General features: G+C 42.9%; 2 protein-coding genes across 3 annotated transcripts in view; one reads left to right on the top strand and one right to left on the bottom strand.

Annotated features, from left to right (window-relative positions):
* Positions 1-13,871, top strand: part of NUP88 (nucleoporin 88) — a 38,544-nt gene extending 24,673 nt beyond the window's left edge. The window contains exons 8-17 of the mRNA XM_066363368.1: positions 2,382-2,480; positions 4,816-4,906; positions 7,797-7,898; positions 10,051-10,209; positions 10,812-10,937; positions 11,041-11,106; positions 11,236-11,316; positions 11,620-11,746; positions 12,109-12,227; positions 13,649-13,871. Coding sequence (XP_066219465.1) covers positions 2,382-2,480; positions 4,816-4,906; positions 7,797-7,898; positions 10,051-10,209; positions 10,812-10,937; positions 11,041-11,106; positions 11,236-11,316; positions 11,620-11,746; positions 12,109-12,227; positions 13,649-13,712 — 1,034 coding nt within the window. The 3' untranslated portion in view covers positions 13,713-13,871. The remainder of the gene's footprint in view (positions 1-2,381; positions 2,481-4,815; positions 4,907-7,796; positions 7,899-10,050; positions 10,210-10,811; positions 10,938-11,040; positions 11,107-11,235; positions 11,317-11,619; positions 11,747-12,108; positions 12,228-13,648) is intronic.
* A 203-nt stretch (positions 13,872-14,074) lies between these two features.
* RABEP1 (rabaptin, RAB GTPase binding effector protein 1) overlaps positions 14,075-22,899 on the bottom strand; it is an 81,854-nt gene continuing 73,029 nt past the window's right edge. For both annotated transcript variants that reach the window (XM_066363366.1, XM_066363367.1), the window contains exons 14-18: positions 22,105-22,294; positions 21,395-21,450; positions 19,193-19,291; positions 17,450-17,566; positions 14,075-16,737 (exon numbers count right to left, since the gene is read on the bottom strand). In XM_066363366.1, coding sequence (XP_066219463.1) covers positions 16,636-16,737; positions 17,450-17,566; positions 19,193-19,291; positions 21,395-21,450; positions 22,105-22,294 — 564 coding nt within the window. In that variant the 3' untranslated portion in view covers positions 14,075-16,635. The remainder of the gene's footprint in view (positions 16,738-17,449; positions 17,567-19,192; positions 19,292-21,394; positions 21,451-22,104; positions 22,295-22,899) is intronic.

Here is a 22,899-nt window from a genome sequence, read left to right as displayed (position 1 = left end):
TGGGCCTTCAGCAGACCGAGTAACCCCTTGCTCGAGCCAGCGACCTTGGGTCCAAGCTGGTGAGCTTTTGCTCAAACCAGATGAGCCCGCGCTCAAGCTGGCGACCTCAGGGTCTCGAACCTGGATCCTCTGCATCCCAGTCCGACGCTCTATCCACTGCGCCACCGCCTGGTCAGGCTAGACCAGGAATTTTTAAACTTCGTACAGCACAATGCTTTCTTCAGAGGTATTATGCAGAACCCTCACATATAAAACAGATAAAAACAATATAGCATCCACATTATAACATTTATTTACTATAAAGTCAACAGTAAAAAAGTGAGGCTGTTAACCTGACCTGTGGTGGTACAGTGGGATAGGGTGTACACCAGGAACACTGAGGTCGCCAGTTCGAAACCCTGAGCTTACCCAGTCAAGGCACATACGGGAGTTGATGCTTCCTGCTCCTCCCCCTTCTCTCTCTCTTTCTCCCTCTTTCCCTCTCTCTCTTTCTCTCTCTCTCACTCTCCTCTGAAAAAAAAAGTTGAATAAAATCTTTAAAAAAAATTATTTTTTAAAAAAAGTGAGGCTATTAAATAAAAGAAAATTTTAATTTAGGGGCCTATAGATGACAATTACAATCTTAAATCAGCTTTAGTGCATTCTTATTTCTATCTTGTTTTGTCTCGTGTTATTTTTAAAACATTGAGTCACAAAAGTAAATATTTATAAATAATCATAAGGATTTAAGAGCTCATTTTTTAGTCTTAGGATAGTCTTATTGATACTAGGGCTCAAAAGAAGTATAGAAAATTTTATTAAATTTATGTAACAACTGCTCATATTTCTTAGTATAAATATAGATGATTGCCAAACAAAAATTATATTCAGAACTTAAACTTAAAAACTATCTGTTAGTCAAATTATCAAGACAAATAAAACTTGACATTTCGTTCTTTACTTACTATACTGGGACAGCACTAGTTATCAACCAGTTGTTCTGAAGTTTTCAGGGCGTCTGTGCAGTAGGCGTGCATTTGCTTTAGCAATTCCACGAAGGTGTGTGCAAGCATAGGTTTTCTACAGAGCCCCAACCTTTCTAAGTCACCATTTTATTTTGAAGAACTATAAGTAAATGCACAGAGGTGGATAGAAAGGTACAAATGAGTTACCTGCCAGGAAGGGTTTATGTTTTGGTGAACTCTATTGTGTTAATATTTTTAAATGACATATTTCAATTGTGTTTTTGCATTATACTTTAAAAAATACTGAAAATATAAGGTCTACCAGAAAGTTCTGTCCGTTTCTATCACAACAAGTTTTGACACGTAAGCAAGCACATGTTTATTTGGCGCATGTGTGCCTCTCTATTTTTATCACTTAATGTATACATACTGACGTAGCAAATTAAAACAAAGTTGATTCACGTTAGTCTTATGTGTGAAGCGATAGTGTACCCATGGCTACTGATAAAGTTCATTTATGCCACTGTAATTTTTACAAATTTCAACAAGGAAGAAATGCTACAGAAGCATGTCTGTCGCATCCACCATATTCCCCGGACTTAGCACCCTCTGACTATCACTTGTTTTTGTCCTTACAAAATTTTTTGAAGGGCAAAAAATTCAAAAATGAAGAAGATATCAAACAAGCACTGGTTCAATTTTTCGCATCAAAAAATAAAACATTTTTCAAAAATGGAATATACAAATTGCCCTCACACTGGCAAGAAATCATTAATAATAATGGCAGTTATATTATTTAATAAAGTTTATTGACGGTAAGAAAAATTTGTATTTTGTGTTTTTTTTTTTCATTTTTCTGAAGCTGGAAACAGGGAGAGACAGCAGACAGACTCCCACATGCGCCGACCGGGATCCACCCGGCACGCCCACCAGGGGCGACGCTCTGCCCATCCTGGGCGTCGCCATGTTGCGACCAGAGCCACTCTAGCGCCTGGGGCAGAGGCCCCAGAGCCATCCCCAGCACCCGGGCCATCTTTGCTCCAATGGAGCCTTGGCTGCGGGAGGGGAAGAGAGAGACAGAGAGGAAAGCGCGGCGGAGGGGTGGAGAAGCAAATGGGCGCTTCTCCTGTGTGCCCTGGCCGGGAATCGAACCCGGGTACTCCGCACACTAGGCTGACGCTCTACCGCTGAGCCAACCGGCCAGGGCCTGTATTTTGTTTTATTCAAAAAACGGGCAGAACTTTCTGGTAGACCTTATATATTTGAAAGTTGAATTCTAATTTTAACATTCCAAAAATGCTTAATGTAGTGCCATAATATGAATGTCATGTAGATCTTCTCTCACTTTCATCAAAAATTGTGTTTTGGGGGCTGCTGAACTGAATTGTTTTAGTTTTCCAATGGCTTTCTTTATATCATTACTGATTCCATTTGCAGATCCCAAGTGTCCCTCAAGATATCACTGTACTCATGAAGCTGGTGTACACAGTGTTGGGCTAACTTGGATTCATAAACTTCATAAATTTCTTGGATCAGGTGAGTTTACTGTGCTTTTCTTTTTCTTTTTTTTTTTTTTCAAATGAGAGGAGGAGAGATAGAGAGATAGACTCTTACTTGTGCTCCAACCGGAATCCATTCAGCAACCCCCATCTGGGCCCATGTTCACAACCAAGCTATTTTTAGCACTTGAGGTGGAGGCTCTGCAGGGCCATCCTCAGTGCCCAGGGCCAACATGCTTGAGTCAGTCAAGCCATGGCTGTGGGAGGGGGAGAGAGACAGACAGACAGAAGGAGTGGGGAGGAGAAGCATATGGTTACTTCTCCTATGTACCCTGACCAGGAATTGAACCCAGGACTTCCACACACTGGGTCGACACCTTACCACTGAGCCAACCGATCAGGGCCTTCTGTGCTTTTCATTATATTTTACAGATTCTATCAAAAAGTACTTTGGAATAAAAAAATAATTTTGGAATAGAAAATCAGTGAAACCTTTAGCTAAACTGACCAAAAATAAAAGAGAGAAGACCAACCTGACCAGGCGGTTGCGCAGTGGATAGAGTGTCAGACTGAGATGTGGAAGACCCAGGTTCGAGACCCCGAGGTCGCCAGCTTGAGCGCGGGCTCATCTGGCTTGAGCAAAAAGCTCACCAGCTTGAGCCCAAGGTCGCTGGCTCAAGCAAGGGGTTACTCGGTCTGCTGAAGGCCCACGGTCAAGGCACATATGAGAAAGCAATCAGTGAACAACTAAGGTGTCGCAACAAAAAACTGATGATTGATGCTTCTCTTCTCTCTCCATTCCTGTCTGTCTGTCCCTATCTATCCCTCTCTCTGACTCTCTGTCCCTGTAAAAAAAAATAAAATAAAATAATAATAATAATTTTAAAAAAAGGAGGGAAGACCCAAAAGAGGGGCTACTACTACTGACTTGACAGAAATAAAAAGATATAATGGAATACCATGAACAACTATATGCCAATTAGATAACCTAGGTGAATTGGACAAATTTCTAGAAAGACATAGGCTATTAAAACTGACTCAGCGGGGGTGGGGGAGGAACACTAGAACTTAGAACCTATGTAAACACAATAAGTTAATAAAAAAAAAACTGACTCAAGACGTAGAATATTTGAATAGACCTATAACAAGTAAAAAGATTGAATAAGTAAACAAAAAACTACCCAAAAAGAGAAGCTCAGGACAACATGGCTTCACATTTAAAGAAATAATATCAATTATTCACAGACATTTCCAGAAAATAGGAGAGGAAACACTTCCTAACTCCTTCTATATCAATATTACCCTGATACCGAAACCAGAGAAAAATGTCCAGAAAAAGAAAAATACAAATATATCTTGCGAATACAGATGTAAAAGATCCTCAACAAAATATTAGCAAACAAAATCCAGCAACATAAAAAGCATTGTCCACCATGACTAAGTGGGATTTATCCCAGGGAAGTAAGAGTAGTTTAACATCCAGAAGTCAATTAATGTATTATAGCAATAGAAGAAAGGATAAAAATCATATCATCATCTTCATAGACTCAGAAGAAGCATTTAAGAAAATTTAATAGCCTTTCATGTTAAAAACACTAAACAGATGAGTACTAAAAAGGAACTTCCTCAAACTGACAAAGGGCGGCTATGAAGAATCCACAGCTGACACCAGATGTTTCTGTATTACCTTTCTCTCGCAGCTGTTCTAAATCAGGGCAGACTTAGTGGTTTAGAAAATCTTTTTTTTTTCTTTTTTTCTTTATTCATTTTTAGAGAGGAGAGAGAGAGGGAGAGAGAGACAGAGAGAGAAGGGGGGAGGAGCTGGAAGCATCAACTCCCATATGTGCCTTGACCAGGCAAGCCCAGGGTTTCGAACTGGCGACCTCAGCATTTCCAGGTTGACGCTTTATCCACTGCGCCACCACAGGTCAGGCCAGACTTAGTGGTTTAAAACAATACAAATTTATTACCGTAGAGTTCAATAGGGTCTCACTGGCATCAGTGTTCCTTTCTGGAGGTTCTGAGGGGAATCCATTTCCTAGCCTTTTCCAGCTTCTGTCACTTGCTCTTGCTTGTAGCCTGTTCCTCCCCACCTTCAGAACCATCAGTGTGTGTGGGGGGGTGAATTTGAGCCCTCTCACTATGTGTCACTCTGACCTTCTGCTTTCCTCTTTCACTTTTAAGGAAATTTATGATAACATTAGACCCACCCAAATAATCCAAGATAAACTAGTCTGAGACAAGAACTTAATTGCATTTAACTAACATGGTCAGCATTGTAATTTGGAGACGTGTGTGTGTGTGTGTGTGTGTGTGTGTGTGTGTGTGTATCTCAGTTAACTTATATAACATGGTGATACATTCCTCTGTAGATGAAGAAGATAAGGATAGTTTACAGGAACTTGCTACCGAACAGAAATGCTTTGTAGAACACATCCTTTGTACGAAGCCATTGCCATGCAGGTAAGAACCTTCTCTCCTTGCATACACAGATAACAATGGTTTGTTTCAGTAATTCAGATACATGTATGTACATTACACTCACATGCAGGCTCATCCCTAAGATTATCAGTTCATTAGATACTCATCCAAATCTCTCCCCTGCTTCAAGACCACTCCACATATTGTTTCCTCTGTCTGGAAGGTATTTTCCCAGTCTCAACTCTAGTTTGCTATCTGCACTTAGCTAACTCTTATTATTCTTTCTGATCTTAATTTAATGTCAGTTCTTCAAAAGAGTTCCTTGATTCCCCAGTCTTAGAGTTCTCCTATTATCTGCCCCTTTTCCTTGTAGTACATTGGGATTGCTGTTTGTTTGTTTAATGTCTGTCACCACTGCTAGAATATGTTTCATGAGAAGAGAGACAATATCAGTTTCATACTATTTACTGTCCCCTCGTGTCTAAACTTGTCTGACAGAGTACCTAGTAGTCAGTAAATATTTGATGACTAGAATAAAGGGAGATATTTAGAATGACTCCCAGGTTTCTACCCAGGATAACTGAGTAGATGTGGTACTTTTGAGAAACATGTGCATAGGAGACAGTGTATTTGGGAAAACAGAGATGTATTAAAGGGATCGCTTAGATTTTTCTGTTCCTGTAGGACACCCAAGAGGAGGTGTTCAGTTAGGCTGTTGGGTGTGCAGCTCTGGAGTTTTAGTGGTCTGGGCTAGGATGCTGTGGATCTGGGAATTGTCAGCCTTGGAACTGACTGTGGTGAAGGTGACTCAGGAAAGAGCCTAGAATGAGAGAGGAGACGTTGTGAAGTCTTGAGAGTCTGTCTTACAATTGGTGAGTGGAGATAGAGGAGCCCAGCCTAGGAAGGAAACTCAAGTCAGCACAGCCGGAAAAGCAGAAGGAGAACCTGAAGGAAAAGATGTGACGCCAAGGAGGAGGGTGTTCAGAGAGCAGGCAGGGCACAGATGAAATAAGCGCGTCAGAGCGGTAGATGTGGTGATGCAGGGGCTTCACTGGTTGTGGGCATGGGAGAGGACAGCACCAGGTTGAAAAGTCAATGGGGAAAGTAGGTAATAAAATTCCACTTGTGTACATTTTTTAAAAACAGGTAAAATTAAACAATATCGCATAGGAATGAATATGTAGGTAGGAAGACTAGGAAACAAAGCAAGAACCTGAGTATCATGAAAGTCAGAATAGTGAAGGCTCGTCTAAGGAGTGGAAGGCTGTAAACAGGGCGGGTCACGTGGGAGGTCTGAGGCCACTACAGGGTTCTGATTGTGGATCTGGATAATGGTTACAGAGTGGACATGCACTCTTCTGTGTGTAGACTTCATAGTGAAAACATAAAGTAAAAAACTCTCAGACTCCCCTTATAGGTTACACAATAAAGACTGGATGCAAAAGAGAAGGGAAGAAAATCTAGGTTAGAGGGAACGTGAAATTATAGTGCACAGTGTTTTGAATTGAAGAAGCATGAGCATGTTTGTTTAGAAGCTGAGGGTAAATTAGACAGTGGGGAGATTTCTCTCAGAAAAGCTAAGTTGATGGAGCAGCCCTCAGAAGAGGTGAGAGGAATGGCGTTGTCAGTCCAGGACTGGAAATGTGCTGCGGAGGGTGGGGTGAGCCTCGGGGCAGGTGGAGGGCGTGTTGGCAGGAAAGACATTTTTTATCTGAGGTGCACTGTTTTCAGTTTCTTCAGTGACGTAGGAACCAAGATTAAGAGGGAGATACAAGCTGCACGGTAAATTACGGCCTACGACATCGATGTTGGGCTGCATGTGAGAAAGACATTGGTTCTATTCAGTCAGTAGTTTCTGGGCACTTAATCTGGGTTGGGCATGGGGCGAGGCATACACAGATAGCTGGGGCTTCTGTGCAAGTTGGGGAGAAAGACACAGGAAGAATTAACTTCAGCCTACCAGGGAGCAGTGCAGTGGACAGAGAGTCAACCTGGGCCACTGATGACTCAGGGTTTTTTTTTTTGTATTTTTCTGAAGCTGGAAACGGGGAGAGACAGTCAGACAGACTCCCGCATGCGCCCGACCGGGATCCACCCGGCACGCCCACCAGGGGCGACGCTCTGCCCACCAGGGGGCGATGCTCTGCCCCTCTGGGGTGTCGCTCTGCTGCAACCAGAGCCACTCTAGCGCCTGGGGCAGAGGCCAAGGAGCCATCCCCAGCGCCCGGGCCATCTTTGCTCCAATGGAGCCTTGGCTGCGGGAGTGGAAGAGAGAGACAGAGAGGAAGGAGGGGGGGGGTGGAGAAGCAAATGGGTGCTTCTCCTATGTGCCCTGGCCGGGAATCGAACCTGGGTCCCCCGCACACCAGGCCAACGCTCTACCGCTGAGCCAACCGGCCAGGGCTGATGACTCAGGTTTGAAACCCGCAGGTCACTGGCTTCAGTGTGTAATCATAGACATGATCCCATGGTCACTGGTTTGAGCCCAAGGTCTCTGGCTTGAGCAAGGGGTCACTGGCTTGGCTGGAGTCCCCTGGTCAAGGCACATATGAGAAGCAATCAATGAACAACTAAGGTGCTGCAACTGCGAGTTGATGCTTCTCATCTTTCTCCCTTCCTGTCTCTCTCACTAAAAAAAAAAAAATTTTGTTGTATCATGGCACCTGCTGAGACTACAGTGAGTACCATCAAGCTGTGGGTTCCTGACTGATAAGTCAAATGGCCTCTAGACTACTAAGTGACAGCTTGTTTCAAACTAGTCTAAGCTGTAAGTTTTACAGGTTTGCAAGTCAGCAGCTTTGAGGGTGCTGCTGCTAATAGCATGTCCAGACAACTGAGAGCCCACGCCCATGAACTTCATGTCGTTACTTTTGGATTCTTTGCATTTGCTGTTCTATAACTGAACTGTTGAACTGTGCCTGTGTTTTTCCAGGCAACCAGCTCCAATTCAAGGATTCTGGATTGTCCCTGACATCCTGGGGCCCACGATGATCTGCATCACCAGTACCTACGAATGCCTCATACGGCCTTTATTGTATGTATGGTTTTGTATTCTCCACATTACTTGTTAGTTCTGCAAAATCTGAGCTGGGAAAATTCCCTTAGAAATCAGCCTGAAGATACTTGGATTATGCTCTAGCTGACTTGAGGGTTGGAAAGGTAGATAGGATTTGTTTTAGAAATGATTTCTGGTATCTTCTTCAGCTAGCTAAGAGTCAAGGGCTTTACTTCAGAGTGTGGGGAAGAATACAACAGCTCAACACTGACAGCCATTCATGATGGCCATACTCTGACTGTGCCAGGCGTGGAGGTGCAGCAATGGCCTGCGTTGTCTCCTAGAATCAGAGTGGCCCGTGAAGACGGTGCTGTGGCGCCCACCCTGTAAAAGAGGAAACAGGTCAGGACGTTAAGTAAATGCTGGAGTGACAGGTGGAGCTGGGCCGCAGATACAGGGCTTCCTGACTGTACAGTGCATCCCCACTTCAGCGGGCTCTGTAGGCTCTGGCAGACAGGTACAGAGCTGAACTCATACTCTTCCTTCTTAAGGGACTCATGTTAAGCTATAAGCACCATTTTTCTTTTCAACAGCCCTGGAATGCCATTCTGTTTTATAAATGAAGGAATAGGAGTCCCTCATGGGCCACCAGTGTTGTACAGTGGGCACCCTTTCACTCCCCCACCCCAGTCTCTTGGTGTCATTTTTAGATACTGACCCAGGTCAAAATACTGACATTAATTTACTGTCCTTCAAGGAGTTCTCATGCTCTTTGAAGATTGACAAGTCATAATATTTGGAAAGGAAAATAGTTCACTATCAATTTTGCATTATGCTAACAGATTAATAACTCTAGCAAGACTAAACAAAAGTAATAGGATCATTAAAAATATTCCTTTTTGCCTCAAGCATATTTTTTTAAAACTCATCCTACCTTTAGTGAAAATAAGACCTGCTTACACTAGGTTACTTCAGAATAATAACGCATCTCCAGAGGAAAAGAAAATTCATAAATATTAGTTATCTAGATACATTCAAATCATGTTTTCTGCTAACTCCCTGAAATACAAGTTATCTATAATGTAATATTGTTTGACAAATTCCCAAATTATCATTGCATTCAAAGTAAGTCACTACCACACTCTCCATGTTTGCCTTTTTTCAAGCTTTCTGAAATTGCCGTTGTACATATTTGTAATATTTGAGTGAATGTAATTGTTAGAAATCAAGTTATATGGAGAGTAGATACTGTATTTATAGTGGTTATCTGGGTGAATATTTGTTTTCATCAAATCTACTATACCTAGGAAATTAGTGATTCATTTGTGTTTGTGACTGTGGCTTGTAACTGGCTCTCAAGTCCTTGCAAAAAGTCCATAGTGAATTTAGAATTTTTTTTTTTTTTTTTTACAGAGACGGAGAGTGAGTCAGAGAGAGAGAGATAGACAGGGACAGACAGACAGAAACGGAGAGATGAGAAGCATCAATCATTAGTTTTTCATTGCGCGTTGCAACACATTAGTTGTTCATTGATTGCTTTCTCATATGTGCCTTGACCGCGGGCCTTCAGCAGACCAAGTAACCCCCTGCTGGAGCCAGCGACCCTGGGCTCAAGCTGATGGAATTTTGCTCAAAACCAGAGAAGCCCGCGTTCAAGCTGGCGACTTCAGAGTCTCGAACCTGGGTCCTTTGCATCCCAGTCCGACGCTCTATCCACTGCGCCACCGTCTGGTCAGGCGTGAATTTAGAATTTTGTGCTGCCTTAATATTTACAAAAAGAATATGAAGTGACAGAGTCCAAAATGCTTTGACAGAAGGTAACATTGGTAGAATAAGGGGCTACTTCCCAAGGTGCTGTCTTCAAGGCAGAAAATGCATTCTTGTACTCTTATACAAGTAACACTTTATAGTTTCTTCAATCCGCAAAGTTCTGGACTCATGTAGCTTAAACTTGCCTGTACAGGCAGTCCCCGGGTTACAAACAAGATAGGTTCTGCAGCTTTGTTCTTAAGTTGAATTTGTATGTTAGTTGGAACAGGTTCATTTACCTATTAAGTGCAACTTAGATGTTTATTTTTACCTTTCTGTGCATATAAACATTTTCAAACTTATCTTGTTCATAACCCAAGGACTGCCTCTAATATGTACAGTAAATGACTCCATGGTAGATTTCATTTTACTTATTTTGCAGAAGCACAGTCCATCCATCTTCTCCTCCCCTGCTTTGTACCCAAGAAGATGTTGAAGTGGCGGAATCTCCCCTCCGAATTCTTGCTGAAACCCCGGATTCATTTGAAAAGCATATAAGAAGCATTTTGCAACGTAGTGTTGCAAATCCATCATTTTTGAAGTATGTGATTTGGGTTCTGGGTTTTAAAAACTGGTTCCCTTCCGTTTTCACAATTACTATTTGTCCTTTCTGTCCTCAGACATTTATTTCATTTCATATACTTTTTACTGGGTTGGAGTTGGAAGAAACATAGGGCATATTTAATCAGCTAGTGAATAGGGAGAATAGAGAGGCACTAAGAATGATAAATAGGAGGTATAAAAAGGGGGAAAGGGTCTGACCAAGTGGTGGCGCAGTGGATAGAGCGTCGGACTGGGACGCGGAGGACCCAGGTTCGAAATCCCAAGATTGCCAACTTGAACATGGGGTCATTGGCTTGAGTGTGGGATTATAGACATGACCCCATGGTTGCTAGCTTGAGCATGGGGTCACTCACATTGCTGTAGCCCCCCTGGTCAAGGCACATATGAGAAAGCAATCAGTGAACAACTAAGGTGCCATAACGAAGAGTTGATGCTTCTCATCTCTCTCCCTTTCTGTCTGTCCATCTCTCTGATTTTCTGTCTCTTAAAAAAACAGGGATAAAGGCAGCTATGACTTAAGTCTATTTGTAGTTGTTTTTACTCAGCTAAGCAAAGTAATGGCAGAAACATTTTTTTAAGATCATCTGAAAAAGATATGGCCCCTCCCCTGGAAGAATGTCTTCAGCTCATCAGCAGATCCACCCAGGTGTTCAGAGAGCAGTACATTCTGAAGCAGGACCTGGCGAAGGAGGAGATTCAGCGGAGGTGGGTGGCCTTCTCTCACCTACCATCAGCTCCTGGCTGGTAGCTGACACTTTGAGTGGCTGACACCTGGCTTCCAATTACATTTCAATATTTTGCTTTGAAGGGTCAAATTACTGTGTGACCAAAAAAAGAAACAACTAGAAGATCTCAGTTATTGTCGTGAGGAAAGGTAAGTACCAAAACTAGGGAGGAAAAAACAGTAAGATTGGAACTATATCTCACCCTAAAATGCTGGGCCACATTGGTTGGTTTCAGCATTGAGGTGGACCCCAGGAGTCTCGTTTTTTTATGCTATTAGGAAAAGTCTACGGGAAATGGCTGAGCGCTTAGCTGACAAGTATGAGGAAGCCAAGGAAAAGCAAGAAGATATCATGAACAGGTCAGTGGGCTGTACAGCATTCATTTCCCTACTCTGGTACTACTAGTGCTGTTAAGTACTCAGGTATTAAGAGTGTTAAGGAAAGTGGGCCTAGGGTGCATATTCCCAGGCCTACACAATGGAATTCTTCCCTTCGCTCTTCCAAGCTGTGTGTCCAGAAAGACAGTGGTGTTGTACCTTCCCATCACCCACCCCGTGCAGCCTGCTTCAGGCACCATTCATGAATTAGAGCTTTAGGTATAATTGTGTTTCTCCTAAGAGGCAGAGATCTTAAACTGAGATGTTTTCTTACCTCTTCTTAAGGATGAAAAAAGTACTTCACAGTTTTCATTCTCAGCTCCCAGTTCTCTCTGATAGTGAGAGAGACATGAAGAAAGAATTACAGCTGATACCTGATCAACTTAGACATTTGGGAAATGCCATCAAACAGGTAGGAATGGATGCAGGTGGCTACATTTTGTACTTGTGTTTTTTCTGTTAGAAATAATTTTATCAAATGTAAACAGATACTGTGGCCTTGGTGGGTAGTGCAGTGGATAGAGCATTGTCCTGGAGTGCCAAGGTTGCCAGCTTGATCCCAAGGTCACCAGTTCAAGCTCCTGTTAGGGCACATCTGAGAAGCAATCAACAGTTGCACAAATAAGTAGAATAAAGATGATGCTTCTCTCTCCCCCTTCCTCTCTTTCAGACCCTGTCCCGCTCTCCCTCCCCTCTCTCTAAAAGAAAAATACTATGAAAACTTTTAGCAAACCATAGCCAAAACACCTACCTATGTTTTGTTTGATACTTAAGGTTACTATGAAAAAAGACTATCAGCAGCGAAAGATGGAAAAGGTACTTAGTCCTCAGAAACCCACCATTACTCTCAGCGCCTACCAGCGGAAGTGCATCCAGTCCGTCCTGAAGGAGGAGTAAGTAATGTTGCCAGTCAGCTGTTATTTATTTTTTTTTGTATTTTTCTGAAGTTGGAAATGGGGAGACAGTCAGACAGACTCCCGCATGCGCCCGACGGGGATCCACCTGGCATGCCCACCAGGGGGCGTTGCTCTGTTGCAACCAGAGCCATTCTGGCGCCTGAGGCAGAGGCCATGGAGCCATCGTCAGCGCCCGGGACAACTTTGCTCCAATGGAGCCTTGGCTGCTGGAGGGGAAGAGAGAGACAGAGAGGAAGGAGAGGGGGAGAGGTGGAGAAGCAGATGGGCGCTTCTTCTGTGTGCCCTGGCCGGGAATCGAACCCAGGACTCCTGCACGCCAGGCCAACACTCTACCACTGAGCCAACCGGCCAGGGCCCAGTCAGCTGTTATTAAGAGGTAGCTTCCTGGCCCTGGCCGGTTTGCTCAGTGGTAGAGCCGTCGGCCTGGTGTGTGGATGTCCTGGGTTTGATTCTGGGTAGAAGCAACCATCTGCTTCTCCAACGCCCCCCCCCCCCCTTCTATTTCTCTCTTCTTACACAGCCATGGCTCGGTTGGAACAAGTATGTGCTTTATATATAAACTCAAGTTGGTGATTGTATTCATCAAGGGCCTAGACTTTCCATGAACCCTGTTTTCTCCATAGGTGAACAAGATTAAGAGCTGCATTTCTTGCGCACTGAGGATGGCTCCATGGCCTCACTTCAGGCGCTAAAATAGCTTGGTTGCTGAGTAATGGGCAGAGTCCCAGATGGGCAGAGTATTAGGGGGTTTGTCAAGTAGATCCCGGTCGGGGCGCATGCTGGAATCTCCCTCTCTGACTTTCCTCTTCTCACTAATTAAAAAAAAATGGCAGGTAGCTTCCCTTTTAGTAAATATGCCAGAATCAAGCTTTCTCTGCCCAGATAAGATTACTTGGTATTTGCATGTCAAGTTATTACTGGAATAGGAGTCATACGATAAAGACTTAAGAAATGAATATGGTGGATCAAAGAATGATGACCTACTATAATACGATTTTGTTGTGTGGGCAACCTAGTCATTCCCCAGTGAATATGTTAAGTATTTCTAGCCTGACCTGTGGTGGCACAGTGGATAAAGCGTTGACCTGGAATACCAAGGCTGCCAGTTCTAAACCCTGGGCTTGCCTAGTCAAGACACATATGGGAGTTGATGCTTCCTGCTCCTCCCCCCTTTCTAAAATGAATAAATATTTTTTAAAAAGTGTTGCAATACTGTTTGCAACTGTTAACCTTAGTGAGTAGTAAACATTACTTTCCATCTGAAACCTTAAGCTGTTCATTTTAGCAAAGCACTTCTAATTTCAACATTACTGACTAGTTTAAGTTCTTAAGAATCAATATTAATGGCTTACTCATTTGTTGTATTCCCAAAAGTGAGTGACTTGATGGTTTTACAGGGGTGAACACATAAGAGAAATGGTGAAGCAACTTAACGATATCCGAAATCATATAAACTTCTGACACCACCAGGACAGACTCACACCTGAAGTTAACACAAGAGAAGGCTTGAACTCACACTGTACAACAGGTGGCAGCATCCCGTTTATAAAGAAGCATTTGCATAAGCTTTGGTGTGGTTGTTCATTTTTTTATACCTAACTTGTTTTTATAATTATTGAATAAATGCTTTTATTTAAAAATTGGAATGTGCTTTATATATAAACTCAAGTTGGTGATTGTATTCATCAAGGGCCTAGACTTTCCATGAACCCTGTTTTCTCCATAGGTGAACAAGATTAAGAGCTGCATTTTAAAGTACCAGTACCAGAAGGACTCTGGAGAGGGACACAACCTTAGGATTCAAAGGAAAAAGCCACACAGTATACTAGGCAGCAGCTTTTTTAATTTGAACACTTTCTCTTAAGGACACACCGTCAGTACAGTTAACAAACAGTTACATCCGAAATCTGCTTGGAGCCAAGCCCAGGATCCACAGCTGCAAGGCCACTGCTGGCTCACTTCCACAGGCAGTATGACCATCCAGAGCTGAGTCTGGCTGTGCACTGTGTCCCCATACGTGTTACAGAGTGAGAATGAGGTACAAGTGTAGGACCTCAGAGGGAGAAACAAATAACTTCATTTGCAGTGTATGGTTTTGTTCTCAGTTAGCTTTAGGTAATCTTTTTATACCTGCCCATCTGAGTCTGAAAGGAAATACCGTACATACCTGCCTAGCAATGGCCAAGTGACTGCCAATTAAAAGCCACATGGTTAAGATAGGTTACAGGTAGGAGGTAAATCATGTTAGACATGCATGAGAAACGTGTGTACAGACTGCATACAAGCATAGGGACATTCATGAAACCCAACTGATCTTTTGTCCAGACAGGCTAAATCCTACTTCTAAATCAGTTTGCCATTTATACAGAAAACCCAGTTTCAAGTGTTTCCTACCAGGACAGTGGCACAATGTTGTTTCATACTAGAAACAGACTGTTAACAAAACCTAAATCTGCAATTTAGGTTTTTCTAGGGTATTTTTCTCAACATCGTGGGTTCCAACAGTTTGCATGTGCCATAGTAGAGACCGCCAGTGGTTCCTTAATTGTGATTTATTGGCCCAATACCATTCTCCGGAGAAATACATCTGCAAGATGTCACAGCAGAGCAGTGCCCTGGGAGCTCTAGTGCAGGTTAGGAAGATTATAAATTACCCATCCTGATATAGTGCCAATTTTAATAATCTGAAAGGAATTAGCTCAGGGCTTACTGAAGGAACTAATCTTACACTTACATAATTTAAACTGATTTATATTTTGAAATTAATAGACTTCCCTGTAACTCAATGAGGATATACTTCCTTTATCTAAACCAAGTAGCACTTTATACAAAGTGACTTTAAACCAATTAAAATAATGTATCATGCATGGCAAGCCTATAGCACTATTTCCATAATTAGTATGTTTTAATTCATAATCATGAATGCAAGACTACAACAATAACCCAAGGAATGAGGTATGTAGTCCTTATCATGTCCCATGGAAGATCAAAGTAAAGATCTTTAGGGCTAGTCCATAATCAATCATTTATAACAAAGACAATTCCCTTTCAACTAAGTTGGTGGTGGCTTTAAATGAGCCAAACAATCTACTTAATCCACCTAATTACCATAGGGCTCCTTCAAATACCCTGCTGTTATATAACACCAATCACAAAAATTATTTGAAAACAATTTTACTTTTGAATCATCTGTGTCATAAATTAAGCAGTGAAGACTTCCACTGGCTCACACTGCAGCAGGTAAACAGCGGGGAACCCACTCTGCTTTCTCAACACTTCAGACGGCTACGCACAGCAGCCTATGCACTGAAGCTTTCTCTACACAGGAAAGCACTCTAACCTCATAGAAACGACAAAGCAGATTTCCAAACTTACGAACATATTAACTGGGTTTTCCCCAACTTCATAAGCATTGTCACACTCCAGGTCTAAATTATAAAAGAGAAATACAAAATTGGTAGCTGTCAAACATAGTTATCACCATTTTTGTATAAGACACTTTTCAAACAGTACTCAGACCCACTGATTCGAGTTGAAAATAAGCAGCAGATTAATAAATTTATACTAAGATGTCAAACATAGCTTGTTTCGTTAGTATTTTTTTTTCCCATTGATCCAATAACTAAACTCAAAATTTTCAAAAGAGTAGCTGGTACCAGTTCAGGTTGACCCTGGTACCTGTGGGCCCATGAAACTCATCCAGGGAGCAGAAAAAGTGCTTTGAAACAGTTTCTTGTGCTTTTCCTTTAACCTCCATTTCTAGTACATACAGCCCCAGCCAAGCTTTCAAATTCTCATAATTCAGTTCTTGAATTGCTTTTTGCCACATCATAATTCTCAGGCAAGTTTCAGTAGCATTTAAGGTCCTCCAAAGCAAGATAAAAGTTTTTAAAAAAGGAAAAAGCTCTGAGCTAGGAAATATAGTCACTAGCCAATGGCCTGCTCTCAAACTTCATATTTTAATATAAAATATTCATACAGCATACTACATGTGTCTCACTAGCTGAATACTGCTCTTGATGTACTCTAGATGACAGAAAAGTCTCTTCCCGTATCTATGGACAGGAAACATAATTCCAGACACTACTGGGAGGTGCTGTAGGGCAGGGAAATGCTGGATAACAGGCGAGGAAACGGCACGCTCTCCACATCTGACCCCACACCCCGGCATCCAGTCTGGGGCTTAGTGTTCCCATTTGAAGAGTTTTTGCTGCAATGAGCCTGCTGTCTGCTGTTCTGTGCTGCAGTCTTCTCCCACTAGAAATAAACATTTCTCCAGACTTCCTTTTTGTGACTTTTTCTTTAGTTAAGAGTTAAATAATTAATGTTGCTCTAAAGATGAGTAAAAACCCAAAGTGCAGGCTAGAGTCCTGCTATGAAGCTGTCATGTCTCGGGGAGCTGGTTAATGTCTGTCAGTTTGGTATCATTCAGAATTGCCCGGACTCTCTCCAAAGAGTCTGCTTGCCGGATCCGTTCCAACTGCACCTGGGGAAACAATATAGTGACATAAGCACGGTGGCTCCCGCCTACATTTTCTGAAATTTACTTTGATTGGTTTAGCTGAGATGGAGCAATTCCCCAAATCAGCCGAGTAGCAGACCCAGTTAAGGTGCTGGGACTACAGAGGTGAATGAAACACAACTCCTGACTCCTGAGAGCCTACAGTTCAGTTGGCATGGGGGTGGGGAGGCACCTACAGAGAATTTCAGCACAATACTACTAAGTGTCACTAGGCATTCAGTGAGCCTTCTATGAGGAGGACAAAGCTAATCTGGACCTTGAAAGGAGTATGGGCATGATGAGACAACAGTGCTTACCAAAGGGACTACTGTATTGTGGGCAAGGAACCACAAGTAGTTAAAATACATTAGAGCATAAAATATAAAATGTAAGGCAGAGAAGTAAAAAAAATGTAGAGATAGGCCTGGTTGGGAAGTGTCTTACATGATATGATATGCTAAGGACTTCATACCTTACTCTTAAGGACCAACAAGGTATACAGGAAAGGGGCAAAGTCTGAAGTATACATCTGGTTTTTGGCTTGAATGACCAGACAGGTGCTTGGGCTGAGGTAGGGCAGCCATGGTCTCTAACCCTCTAGCTATGTCAGTGATTGAGTCAAGGATGGCAAGTTCTCCTGGGTACCAAGACCACCTACAGTGGCTCGGTATTCTAAGGGTCCCCCCAAATGCCTCACCTGAAGGGTCTGAGAAAGCTTTACAAAATCTCTCTGTACTTGTTCACTGACATCTAGTTCTGTCTGCAATCTCTGAGCTTTGTTCTTCTCTTCAAACATTAGTTGTTCGATGGTAACCTAAAAAATACAAGGTTTGAATGAGGACTAATGCCAAACAGCCATAGGTCAGAATCACTTAAGAAATTTAGGAACGTGTAGTCTACTATAAAGAGGCAGGACTGGCCCTGGCCAGTTGGCTCAGCGGTAGAGCGTCGGCCTGGCGTGCGGGGGACCCGAGTTTGATTCCCAGCCAGGGCACATAGGAGAAGTGCCCATTTGCTTCTCCACCCCCCCCCCCTTCCTCTCTGTCTCTCACTCTTCCCCTCCTGCAGCCAAGGCTCCATTGGAGCAAAGATGGCCCAGGCGCTGGGGATGGCTCCTTGGCCTCTGCCCCAGGCGCTGGAGTGGCTCTGGTCGTGGCAGAGAGATGCCCCGGAGGGGCAGAGCGTCGCCCCTGGTGGGCGTGCCGGGTGGATCCTGGTCGGGCGCATGCAGGAGTCTGTCTGACTGTCTCTCCCCGTTTCCAGCTTCAGAAAAAAAAAAAAAAAAAGAAAGGCAGGATCAAGTTCCCTAAGCTACTTGCTCTTGGTTCCTAAAAGGAAATGGGTATGAAAGCCAGAATAAAAAATGAATTAAAGTGCTGTGCACACATAAACACAAACATCCCTGACCTTCAACAGCCTGGTGACAGTGATTAATCATGAAAGCTGCTAAGATAAGCACCTACTACAGCAATAGGGATAGAAACTGGGGATTTTCTCTGACAACTACAACAGTCAAGCATATGAAAATTCTCAGTGAATCACATCAGGCAGTCCCAGCTATCTCCACTTGGGCAGAACTGTGTGGCAGCATATCTATAAACAAAGGACTATCAAACACATGTACAGTTTTCACACTTAACAGTCTGACCACACACATTTTCTAGGAAACCTCCCCTGCAATTAGCCTCATGCACTTTTTTTTTCCTTAAGTGAGAAACAGGGAGGCAGAGAAACAGACTCCCGCATGTGGCCCAGCCCGGCAAGCCCGCTATGGGGCAATGCTCTGCCCATCTGGGGCCTATGCTCCACTGCTCAGCAATCAAGCTATTTTAGCATCTGAAGCAAGGCCATGGAGCCATCCTCAACGCCCATGGCCAACTTGCTCCAACCAAGCCATGGCTATAGGAGGGGAAGATAGAGGTAGAGAGAGAAAGGAAAGGGGGAGGGGTGGAGAAGCAGATGGTCACTTCTGTGTGCCCTGGCAAGTTATTGAACCCAAGACATCTACACACTGGGTCGACAGTCTACCAGAGTCAATTGGCCAGGGCCTAGCCTCATGTACTTTTATTCTAACTGGAATAATCAAAATTTAGGCAGCTAATATGGTTCATATTTGATAAGTCAAATGGAATGACACTTTTAAAGCAGTGCTTTTAGTGTGGGGGGTACCAAGTTGAGTTCACGGCCCTTTTAGTCCAATGGCCAGTAAGGCCTGGGAGACAGGCCTCTAGAGCTGGCAGTGTGCAGATCTATCCCAACTCTAATGAGATCAAGTCACTTCATTTTCTTCCTGCAAGCAGAAAGTCTTGACAACTTTCAAAAGGTGGCACTATTCAAAGCAGCAATATATATATTTTTTAAACAGGCAAGATGTGATTCTACATTCTCAGCATGGTATTTTTATTACATATCATTATTAAATTACTAAGAAAAATATCACCTTAGCAGTAGCCTCTTTTTTTAACTGTTCTTCCAAACTGATTTTCATTTCCTGAAGGCTCTCAAGCTGTTGAGACTTCTCTCTTAACGTGGACTCCAACTGTGAAAAAGTAAGGACAAAGCTGAAACTCACAGAGCTCCCTGTAGGTCACAGCACACTGCCTGGGAGCCTGTGACCTGGATAGCAGTGCCCAAGTTCTCAGGTCCTCCTAGGCCTTGGATGTTGGCTTTTCCTATTATGCTCTTCTCACTCTTTGGTCTCTGTGAATCTTCTATTTATTTATTCTTCAAGATGTCGCTCTTTCATTAAACATTAGGCACCTACTATGATCCAAGGCCTGGGGATGGAGAAGTCAGGACAGACTGACATGTAATTAAATAATTCTGACATGTGAACATGGAGGAAGAAGCACTAGAGGAAGAACTGTGCTAGAAAGGTCAGGAAGGGCTTTCTTGAAGAGATGACTTCTGACCATAAAAGATGAAAATTTCACAGGGAAGAAAAAGGGTGGCAAGGGGGAGAAGGTGGAAAGAGATACTCCAGAAAGAGGGACCGGGTGACATGAATAAAAAATATATTCAGGAATGGGTAAGTTTTTGCTGAGCTCCCACAAGTGCGGGGCCTTGGAGGCCGAGGCTGGAGAGGTAGGAGTGAGGCACAGCACAGCACCCGCAGATGGGCTAAGGAATAAAGTACTTGACCTGGAGACAAAGGGAGCCACCAGACTGAGACATAGTTTACAATTTTTAAAGACCACCTTGGTTTATAAAGAAGATGAATTGGAATGAGATAAACTTTAGAGGCAAGGAAAGAAGTTTGGCTGTTACAATAAGCCAGGTGGGAACTGAGGAGTAGAAAGGATGGGACAATCAGTGGCCATTTCTGGCAGTGCAAGCTCGACAGAGCAGTGGAGGCCGAAGCCAGACGGCATGGTGGAGGAGAGGAGTGACTGGGAGGTCAGGCAATGCAAACGACTTTGAAGAACCTGGCCTATGAAAAGAAGAAGAAAGATGCATTCCTTGAGAGAGAGGTGTAATCCAAAGAGAAACTTTTCTTAGCAGGAAATGTACATGTAATGGAAAAATACAGTAAAAAGGCAGAAGTTCAAACAAGGCCCATGACAGAGGGGAAGACTACGAGGATGTCTGGAAAAGATGTGAGGGATTTGGTCAAAGCACAAGTGCAGTGGCAGAAGACTGGTTGGAAATAGGTCATTTGCTCTGAAGAAGCGGGAGAGAAAAGGCTGGGAAAAAAGAACAAGTAATTGAAGGGCCAGGACGCTGAAGTGGACCTGCTGATGACAGGGGTATAAGGCCATCATGTCCTGAGTGAGGGGTTAGGTGATTGTGACTGACAACCACTTTGAGGAGTGGAAGAGAGACAACTAAGGACAAATGAAGAGCTAACTAAGCAGCCCTTGAGGTCCAACTGACAACATAAGCATGCAGTGTTAGTCCAGTGGCACTGGCAGCCTGGGGCAGGGGCGGGGCCAGAGAATGTGCACACCAGGTTAATGCAGAGTTGGGCAGTATGGAATGAGGGCAGCAGAAAGACAAGTCAGGGGACCTGCAGGTACTAGTGGGAGACTGGCTGAAACAAGACATATAAGATACAGCTTAGAAAGAAAGAAAGCCATAGGAAGTCGCTAAAACCAGAAGAAAAGGAAACGTTTCCCAGAACTGAACGTCTCAATGAGGTACCTAGGATCAGGGAGTATGGGGCTGGAGTGAGATGTCAGAGCTGGTGCTTGGTGCAGCCAAGAGTGTGGGAAGGAAGGGGTGGGTGGAGGTCACTGAGCTGAACACTAAGGCCAGGGAGTTGAGTGGGGGGGCTGTTGTTTACAAGAAGAGGACTCCAAGCCAGCTAGAAAATGTCTCCTATTTCTACTGCAGTTTTAAGTATGTATCATATCATGTCACGACCATGCCTTGCTGTCTTACCACCACTGCAGAAACTCCAGGCTGCAAACACATCTGAGTCTTCCCTGTACCTCCTCTAGTCAACATGTGGCCTGACACAGCACATTCTCCGTAAATGGTCTCTATTATCATCACACCTTAATCCCACTGTATTTTTCCCAATAGACAGAAGTTCCTTGAAGGCAGGGACAAGTCATAATTATATGTTATTCCTTGGGTCTAGCCCAGTAGGATTCAATAATACTGGTTGCTAATGGAATTAAGTTGAAACTCATGAACTCACCTGTCCTTTTTCAACTCTTATTCTTTCCAATTCAGCTTTTAAGCTAGAAATGGAAGCTAGAAGGAGAAAAGAGGGAGAAGTGTTAGCATTTACTGATTATGAATTAAAATTTTTTTTTCTACTGTAAGTTCTACAACATCCCCCCCGTTTCTACTGTAAGTTCAAGCTCACATAACGAAAGAAGTCAAATATACACGGAACTATATAAGGGAGAAACAAACGCCCCTTTCTCAAAATTATCCCCACCAATCAGCAGCAGCATCAAGCCCAAGTAAAGGCAGAGTGCACACAGATGACTACTAAATGATAAACTCCCTGTGCATCAAATATCCTCATCTAATTCTGGGGTGTGCAGTGGAGACATTCCCCACAGGAGTCCAGTAACCCATCAAAGTTCTGCAAGGAAACGCCACCCATCTAGTCATGTCCCCAGGGGTCTGGGTGCAAGCACTGACTTTCCTACCTTTCAGTAAGTGCCAAAGAGAGGAGTTAGAACTCCTGGAAAGACAATGAGTTTTGGATTTTTTTTTAAACCCAATTACTGGATATATCAGAACATCTGGAAAAATGGACTGAGTCCTTACTTAACTCTTTCCTATACTTTTCATTTGCATTACTTTAAATTTCTATACTTTTCAATGTATTATTCCTTATCATCAGAAAAAATACTGAGTGCCCCCAATTGTAAACTACATCACTTTTATCTTCACCTATTTCTTCCTTGCAGTTTTCTATTTCTAATTGCAGAGTTTCTTCAAGGTTCTCTTTTAAACACTGTTCTGCTTGAATCTGCTCTTTCAGGAAAAGAATTTCTGCCTTCAGCTTTTCTTCCATGTGATCCGCTGCCGTGCGCACGTTAATGATGTTCTCACGGTATTTCAATACTAATTCCCGGAGCTCCTGGATTCAGGAAACAATAGGTTAAAGGGTTTGTGAAGGGTAAAAGAAAATAAACAAAGAAGATAAAGATTTTCTGCAACCAGAATTTCTAAAGTTCTTTTTAAATTTTTTTTTAATGTTTATTTTATTGGAAAGAGAAAAAGAGACAGAGATAAGAACATTGAGCTGTTCCAGCATGTGTCCTGACCAGGGATCAAACTAGCAACCACTGCACTTCAGCACAATGCTCTAGCCAACCGAGCTTATACGGCCAGAGCTCGGATGTTAAGTGGTTCAAAAATTAAAGACTTCCAACTCTACCCTGCTTGGAGCTTCAAGGAGCATGTATTATGCATGTAATATTAACAATCAGCATGTTGTAGAAATAAGACATTTCCACCCAAAAATGTGTATTGCAAAATACTTATTTTTCCCTCAAAACTGTTTCCTCAAGCAGAAGAATAAAAAGTTTAAGTGACTTACAATGTGGAATTCATCATGATTGCTTAGAGCTTCTACTATTGCTTAAATATGAGAAAAATTAGGGTATAAAAAAACCAAAACACAAACTCAGGCACCAAGTGTGAACTCTAAGATTCTTAGATATGACACTGACAGCTTGAGCA

This window comes from Saccopteryx leptura, chromosome 2 (assembly GCF_036850995.1).
Source record: "Saccopteryx leptura isolate mSacLep1 chromosome 2, mSacLep1_pri_phased_curated, whole genome shotgun sequence".
Taxonomy (NCBI): Eukaryota; Metazoa; Chordata; class Mammalia; order Chiroptera; family Emballonuridae; genus Saccopteryx; species Saccopteryx leptura.
Note: the sequence above shows the minus strand (reverse complement) of the source record. Positions and strands in the feature narration are given on the sequence as shown.